The sequence below is a fragment of the Temnothorax curvispinosus genome, unplaced genomic scaffold (genome assembly GCF_003070985.1).
Source record: "Temnothorax curvispinosus isolate PA1 unplaced genomic scaffold, ASM307098v1 QBEX01007309.1, whole genome shotgun sequence".
In the NCBI taxonomy this organism is placed as follows: domain Eukaryota; kingdom Metazoa; phylum Arthropoda; class Insecta; order Hymenoptera; family Formicidae; genus Temnothorax; species Temnothorax curvispinosus.
Window position 1 is genome coordinate 333,187 of NW_020217089.1, and position 9,410 is coordinate 342,596.

At 30.0% G+C, this 9,410-nt stretch overlaps 1 protein-coding gene across 1 annotated transcript; it reads left to right on the top strand.

The window, feature by feature from the left end:
- On the top strand, positions 1 to 6,055 carry LOC112456925 (aminopeptidase N-like). Its single transcript, XM_025019738.1, has 11 exons — positions 1 to 101; positions 583 to 1,032; positions 1,393 to 1,576; positions 2,291 to 2,447; positions 2,652 to 2,733; positions 3,056 to 3,429; positions 3,762 to 4,036; positions 4,399 to 4,589; positions 5,061 to 5,351; positions 5,451 to 5,520; positions 5,882 to 6,055. The coding sequence occupies exons 1-11, from the start codon at positions 1 to 3 to the stop codon at positions 6,053 to 6,055; spliced, it is 2,349 nt and encodes a 782-aa protein (XP_024875506.1).
- Positions 6,056 to 9,410: the final 3,355 nt, after the last annotated feature.

The following is a 9,410-nucleotide window of genomic DNA, read 5'->3' on the forward strand; positions in this document are numbered from 1 at the left end:
ATGAAGTTTGCTGGTTTTTTCTCTCAGACTGGTTTTGGCAATGGTGGTTTTATAAAAATTCCGTACACAGACAAGGAAGGAAACAAAAAATATAACAGGACGTAAGCAAATATTAAAAATATACTTTGTAAAGTACGTACGTAAAGGCTATTGTTGTTACCTTATTTATTTGTTACTTTTACTTATTATCTTTTTTTATTTACTACTTTCATCGTTATCGACTTACAACATATATAAAGCACGGCGAAACACAGTTTAGAATGTGTATCCATTTTATTATTAAAACCGTTTTTTAGTATGTAAGTATATTTACGATAAAGTATTTGCAAAAAGTGCATGTAATGTTTAAGAGAACATTTACTTTGGCTTAAAATGAAACGACAGCAGAGTAAAACATTTCTGTTTCTACTCTCAACAAAATAATAATTACATACAATATAATAAACATATAATATATAAACATATAATATATAAACAATAACTAGTGTTCCTTAACTTTTGGTGTCCTACTCGCTATGAGTGGTAAGTTTGTACTATGAGTAGTATTTTTGTCCTTATTTATAAAATTGTTTAAAATCACAGGTTGGCCTCAACATACTTCATCCCGAATAAAGCCAGACGAATGTTTCCATGTTGGGACGAGCCAGCCTTTAATCCTTTCTTCATGATCTCCGTGATGCATCATCAGAAATACACGGTATTGTCAAATTGGCCGATCCGAGAGCGGTACAACGTAGAAAATGACATGAAATGGACACACTTCGATCGCACTTTTACAATGTCCGCTTATCTTGTGGGAATTGTAATTGTATCAGATTTTGTTCGCGTTAATAACGCGGACCAGTCCGTTAATGTGTGGTGCAGATCCTCTTTGACATCGTCAGCAAGATTCGTGCATAGCATTGCTGAACGGGTCACGCCGCTCTTGGAGGAGTATACCGATAGAACCAAAGGGGTACCGAAAATAGATCACGTCATGGTACCGAATTATCCCAACGCTTCCATGGGAGATTGGGGAATCATCATTTACCAGTAATATTCATAACTAAAGAGATCTATTAATATGTACATAAATAAAAAAAATTAATATAAAGCTATTAGAACTGATGAATAACTTCTAGCATTCAAATTTTGATAATTAAAAACGATAAAAAACACATGTGTACGACTTTATGGATATTTAGATTTCATTTATATATTTTTATTCTTATTCTGTTTTAAAACAAATTAACGTATTTAATTGATGTAAATATCACCCTTTCTTTCAATAATATATATATATATCAATAATATATTTATATATATATATAAACACATTAGACTGCATACTAATGATGAAAAAAACCTAGTCATAATCATATTTTGAATATTATGTTATGTTATGTCTTTTAGAGAATCAAAAGTTGTCCACGATGATAGCAAGGATCCTACATTTCAGAAAAAGAATGTAGCTTTTTATGTAGCATATGAAATCGCACATCAGTGGTTCGGCAATTTCATCACCCCATTTTGGTGGACTGACATGTGGTTAAATGAGGGATTTGCTGTGTTTTTCCAGGCGTATTTCCTCGACAAGGTTGTTTAATATTACTAATGCAATGAATTGCTCGTTAAATAGAAAAGTTGGAAATGCACTTCATTCTCTAAGATCAAAATAACATCCATTAAATATTTCTATATTCTTATAAAATGTATCAGGACGAAGCTAAAATAACTAATGGCAATTTTTTAATTTAAAATTATAAGAAAAATTATAACACTGATCTTTCCGCGAATAACTAGAACGAAACATTTAATACTAATTTCAATTAAAATTCGAGAATATTATGTTTCTCGAGAATATTATATTCTCAGCACTTGTCTCCTCCCAGCTCATATTAGAGATTTACTATTTTTAATCTCTTATGTTTCAACATTATTTTTATATTTGGCGATACAATGATTATTATTGTAATAGTTTTATTAGAATTTAAACGTATTTTATTTTTCGCATCCATAACAATATAAATATTTAACAAGAAAAATTTAACTTCTAGAATTTTTATATCTTGATTTTATCTTTGTATTCAGTAATGTACATTATCTTAAAAAATAATTAAAGTATGATCTTTTCAAAAGAAATTCTATACGTGAAACGGTTAACATTTTACATAAATAAATTACAATAAAAATTAAAATAGCAAAGTTATTAAAAGTGGCGTACAGGTAGGTTTGTATCTCTATATATGCGAATTTTTCTTCGAATTTTTATATTCAGCCATATCAAAGGATTGTTTTCTTGATGTTATAGACATTTGAAGAATGGCGGACAATGGACTTTTTCGTTACTGGGGCCATGCACCATGCTCTCCATCTAGATAATGGCTTATTGGGTTCTGTTACATTGAACCTTTATGATAACGATACCTTGGATAACCAACTCTTTGTTGATCAAGTTCTTGAAAAAGGTAAAATTATGTAAATAAAATGAAACTATCGTCCATGATTAGCTTAATGTAGATAGCACGAAGACAGAAGTGGAACAGAAAGTGAACAGACAACAAATTCTCGTTTGCGCAATACGTTCACATATGTCTTAATTTTATGTATAAAAGTATATAAAATATACTTTATATGTATTATTAATCAGTATTTTATGCTGTGTATTGCAGCTCCAGCTATATTGCGCATGTTACATCATACAGTGGGCGACGAGGTATTTCGAAAGGGTATCACCAAGTATTTCGCTACAAAGTAAGTATGTAGTCTATTATAGTTATCACATATAGCAACATTAAATATCATAAGTATAATGTTTTTTGCATTTACGTTGGAAAATATAGTACGCCATATCAGAAATATAAACTTATGCATTCAATATCCAATGCTATTTGATTAGAAGAAACCATACTTTGTTCCTTAATTATAATTTGACTACGCTAGTTTTAAGTTATATTCTTAGTTCCCACATGTGTATTAATTAAATTGTACATTAATACTCACGTTTGATTATGTAATAGTTTTAAATACATACGTCGTATGTGTTATAGCTAACAACAATGTCATGTTTCTTTAGGAAATATATGGCGGTCACTCCCGATGATTTGTGGAGCGTCATACAAAGGGCTAAAGACGAAGCTTCTTACGTCCCTTCTATGCGAGATCAAAAATTCAGAATAAAAGAAGTGATGAATACGTGGATAGTCCAAAATCGTTATCCTGTGCTAAATGTAACGATGAATTACAAAACTGGTGAAGTAGCAATAACACAAAAATGTTTCCGCGCAACTGAAGATATCAATAATAAATGGTGGATACCCATATCCTACACTGACGAAAGCTTTCCGGATTTTTCCAATACTATGCCCAATAATTGGTTAAAACCAGACGAAACTCTTAGAGTGCAAATTAATACAAGTGATTGGATTATCGTCAATCTACAACAAACTGGTATAAATCAATACGCTCTTTTATATCTATCCTATTTGCTTTATCAACACAAAAGTTTTACAACATATTCAAGTTCTTAATATATTTTTTTATTAAAAAGAAGCTTTAAAATTTATATAATTATAATATTCTTTGATACATTAGTAAATTACATTGATAATTTATTGGTGAAGTATATTGGTAATGTACATTTTTTTGTAACAATTGTAAGGTGCAAATTACATAAAATTGGTTTATTACAATAATCAAAATGTCAGTATTTGAAAATATACCTTGATAATTTCAAACAAGAAGATCCAATAATAAATTTAATGGCCCGGATAATTCGACAGCATACTGTCGTGTCTATTACGATACCGTAATTATGGAAAGAATCATATATTACTTGAGCTCTCAAGAATACAGGAACATACACGTTCTCAATCGTGCTCAAATCATCGATGATGCTTATGCCTTTTTGCTCGAAGATCAACTAGATAGCTCCGTATTCATGAATCTTATAAACTACCTAAAACGAGAGAGAGATTATGTAGCATGGCGTCCAATGTTCCGAATATTAAGACGGAATCAGAAGTACTTTTCACTGCCAGAGAGCAAAGGTTTCAAGGTATGTAATAACAGATTTTATAAAGATGAAAAGAATTTTGGCTCTTTAATTTGGAAAGTTCTGCATTTACACATTCACCGCTTTGTCATAAAGTCTGTCGCGGTCGGTTTTATAATCGCACAATTGTAGGAAACGTTTTAATTAACATTAATACGAATGGACGTTAGGGAAACTTAGCAAACTCACCAATAATACTTGTGAATTCCAGTGAATGTTTTAACAATTAAGGCACTAACGAAATATATATATATATATATATACATACCTATATATACATACATACATATTGTACATATGAATCACGTCACTTCGCATGTAGCAACAAACCAATATAAAATTCAATATTATCTCATGATTTGTAGTCATACATGGTAGAAATCTTTGATGGGATTCTTCAACATGTGGGATACGAAGAAAATTTTGATGATGACGATCTCACTAAGATATTAAGGCTAGAGGCCACGAAATGGGCATGTACCGTCGGTCACGCGGAATGCAAGAGAAGCGCCGCCGTTAAATTAAGCAAACATTTCGCGGATCCTGATACTCACAAGTAACTCTTTTTATGATCATGATTATCTCATAATTTATATTTGTGCGTGTGTTTGTGTTGCGTATGCGCGAGCACGCGCATGCATATGGATGTAATCGATTCCTTTTATTTCTTTGAGTCATCGAAATCAGACAGAGTCTCTTTATTGTTTTTTCTTAATTTCCATTTTGTTTTAATACATAGAATAAATATGCGAAACAAGTAAAAATATATGTATATAATAACAAGAGACGTTATGGATAATGGATTCATCTTTCATTCATTTATTCATTCACTGTGCATGTTTACACGTAGTCTTATGGTCACGTGGCAAATATAGAGTGACAGAACAGCACACGACAGACACTTAATTTTGCAAAATAAAGATTTACCTAACAGAACGGAAAAAAATACAAAACTTGATAAAATAAAACGTCGGCTACGCGTATGAAGTGCATGTACCTCTTTTTCATAGACTTATATGTATTTTAGAGTTCCACAATGGTGGCATGATTGGACATACTGCTTTGGTTTGGCGGTAGCTAATAAGACTACTTGGAATAAAATGTTGGAACTGTATCACCGAACATCTGATAAGAAACTTTTGAAAACCTTGATCAATTGTGCTGAAAATCCTGATATTATTATCAGCTACTTGAATATTACAGCATTATTTAACCATGAGCAGCATGCATTGATCTTCAATTTAATTCTTGAAAACCATGTACGCAACAATTTGGTCCTTGATTACATATTAGCAAATTTTGATTTTATATATCCCAGGTAACACATTTCTCTTCACAAATATACATTACATTTTTTTTAAATAAATTTATCTTATATATACATTAATTATATAAATATATTATTTTGTTCTTACAGATTACATTCTACAACACTAACGATACATAATATCATTCAGAATGTTTTTTCTAACGAACAATTGTCCAAGGTAGATTTTATGATTCTAGATTCATACTTATATTTTTTCTATTGATAATCCTTTAACTGTAGCGCGCTTAAAATCAAACGTTTGTCGTGAGACGTAATGAATTTTGGAGAACGTTTATATACATATATATATATATACATATATATATATATATATATATATATATATCTTCTGCAAATAGACAATTTCTTATGACACATATATACTTCCGCTGCTAAGGGATTAAATATATTTATATGCATACCATGTATTGTTATTGTCTATGTTAAATAAGAAATTATATTTTAAGGAATGGTTGCATAAAAATAAATTTATACTACATATTAATGATAAACATCCTTAACATTCTAAACTGTTTCAGGTGAAAACATTCGCAGAAACTTATTTTCATCAAGGTTCAAACTCTTTGTCAAACATTGTAAATCTGATAGAAAAGCGTAAAAATTATCTTAAAGAGTCCGTAGATATTGTTACAAAGCGATTTGGAAGAAGTCAAACTTTAATTGATTTGATCCAGTATCAATTGATGAAATAACCTTGATCAATTAATCTGATCAATCAAAAATATCAAATGTGATGCAAGACATATATAATTATCTGTATAATTTTTTAAATAATATTATTTTTATCTATTATTACCGTTTTGTATATAAATAATATTTTATTCATTTTTAATTATTTCTGATACTTTTTAGTATTTTTATAATATTTAGTATTTTATTAATAGTCTGGAAGCTATTGATAAAATTATCTATGACATATTACTGTTGTGTAATTAACAGATAATTTATATAGTATTATAGATTTGATGTTGTTTAATATTCGTAAAATATTTTTTATAAAAGCTCTAAACGCGTACTTTGATTTATTACATTTGATATAAAGCGAATAAATTTTTTAAATTAAATATATATATAATGCTTTGTAGACATTATGTAATAGTATTATTTGCTAATAGAATACTTGAATTTCTCTTAATATAAATTTTTATTATAATCGTTGATAGACTTTGAAAGAAAGACATGAAGTAATGGCGTTACCTTGTAATACGAAGGTTTATCTCTAAACAGTGGTTATTACTATCTATAGAATAAAAATTGTATTGAATCTTCAAAATTTAATATTGTTCATAACTTTTTTTTATCTTATACATTGTATATATTTTCGTCTATATTAAATAAATTAATTTTTTGGAATATGATATATCATGTATGAATATTTTGTATCACTTTTTCAGTCACAATATTGAAAGATATTATATATGTATTTCTATCGTTGTTAATATTTTAAAATTTCTTTACTTATACGTATTCCTTATATTTACTTATATATTACATATTATTTTCTTAAAAAGAAAAAGATATATACAAGTCAAAAAATATAATATTATAAGAGAGCGTTTTATAAATTAAACTGATTTTACTGAATGAACACTCAACTTTGCTATTTTAAATTGTCATGCGTAAGTGTGTTTAACATAAGTATAAAATTAGTGATGGAATAAACAAAGATAGAACTGTACGATTTGGTAGTTAGGCAAATTCAAAATACATATTCATGTATTTGCATACATATATTGCCAATAAAACAACCATTCTCTCTTTAACCCTTCGTAGTCACACTGGGTCAATTTGACCCACCCTTATTTGGATCTAAATATCAGCTAAATACCTAGCTTAAAATGGGGCTTGGTTCGCCATCTACAAGAGTTTGAAGTATCCTCTATAGGTAGAGACCGTTAATCATGTACTCATTCACGACTTTTTTTCAATATGTTGCCATTTGATTTCTCACAAAACCGCAGTTGTTTTATATTCTAGAATGTTCAAGGTATGTTCCAGAATTATTTAAACCCGATCGGACCGATACTATTAAAATGGCAACCGTTAAAAATCGACTGGGTCAATATGACCCAGTAAGACTAGAATGGGATTCTAGAGAAGTGTGACTACAAAGGGTTAACTCTTGTGAGCAGTTTTTCAAATGCTTGTTGAGATCATTTCTATACTATTTAGTAACAGATATCCTGCAATATACGGACGGATGTAATGAAATTACCGAAGCAACGAAAATGCAGCGTGTTGTGGATTATTTCGAAAAATTGAAATGTTTGCTCGCAAAGTGCAAGTATTGTGGAGAAGAAATTCGGTTACCTTCGCCAACTGCAGTTCTAACAAATTTAAGAACACACTTACTAAACATACATGACATGACTCCCGATAAAAACTGCACAATATCTCACAAGCTGCGGCAATATTTCACAGACTTACCAAAATATGAGGCAAAATGTAATAAATGTGTTTCAATAACATCTTATTTCAAAACCACTGCATGGGAATTTAAAACAACATTTAAGAAGAATACATGCTGAGTTGATAAGTCCGAGTCAACATGATTAAGTACACATTCAACAACTTATTAAAGAATTACATAAAATAAATGTATTAATAAGTAGAGCGGGTAAAGCTAAATAAAAAAATCTAGTTTTACGCTCTTCTTAATAATTAATGAGAAATTAATTAATAAATATCTACGAAGAAATGTGATCATCTACGTGATCCAGTGGCACCAGACAACGCAGCATTACGCGCCGCATTATTCACTAGAATTGCGCTCATTTCAGTGCTTCGGCGCTCGTGTTTCTACCTTATAGCGCGCTTACACTCGTCGCTGAATCATGCGATTGTACACCGATTGGCATATCTTTATTAATTAATTTCTCATTAATTTTCTTTTATTTTAATCGGCTCTACCTTTCTACGACAGGTAATACGGTAATTAGCAGATATCTCGTACATGTAACACATACGCATAAATACATATATTGTATATGTATAAGTACATTATCTTACATAAATATACATGCACACACACTAATTATAAACAGAACGATGAATAAACAGAAATAAACAAAACACTAAGTCACAAGTCAGATAAAGCTGTTACAGAGAAGTCATCTGCTTTTCTTTCTCTCATTTCTGTCTATAATTTTGCAGTTACATAGGAATAAAATAATTTACGCGCATTCCGTAGAATGTAAAATACTCTCTAGCAATTTTTATAAAAGTACAATCTCACTGGTATGTATAGCAGTAAAGTGATTTTACTACCGATCGTATGTAAAATATATATATTCATATCATTTGTATTTTAAAATGTGCCATATACAAATTCGACTAATAGAAAATCTTATTCTCTTTTCTCCTTTTGTCTCTCATCTTTTTCAAACTTTTGCACAACTTTGTACAATATTAGTGTGCAGTAGAATGCCTTCACCAATATTTTTCAGAGAAATTAAAGAAAGATACACTTATTTTACATATTTTGCAGAAATAAAATTTGTAAAGGCATGTGAGACAGATGTTTATGCAGCGTTGAATAAAGGAGTACGCTCAGCAACACAGAAGACACACGGGGAGAATAATCCCAGAAAACTGAATTTCTGTTCACTCTCAGTCATCACGGTGTTCTGTTCACTCAGTGATCACGATAACATATAGTGCGAAGTGATCTTTAGTCAATTAGTTCATACGAAATTAATTATTAATTTTATTTGGTGAGGATGCTAGAACCAACTGACGTAATGGTATTAAATGTAACTGGAAGAAATTACGATATAACGGTATTAAAATTGTTAGATTATTATCGCAAGCTGTACACAGATATCCGCGAGACTGCTTATTTGAAAGACTTCACCGAACTTAAAACGTTCGATAACACACTTAATCCAAAATACATTATTCGGGATACGCTGATAACATACATACGCAGTGTATGTGATATTTATAAACAACCGCATCTTTTGCAAACATATTATTTTCTGTATACCTCTTTCGAAGATGATAAGACATACTCATTTGAATATTCCAACAATATGTACTTTAGTGAAG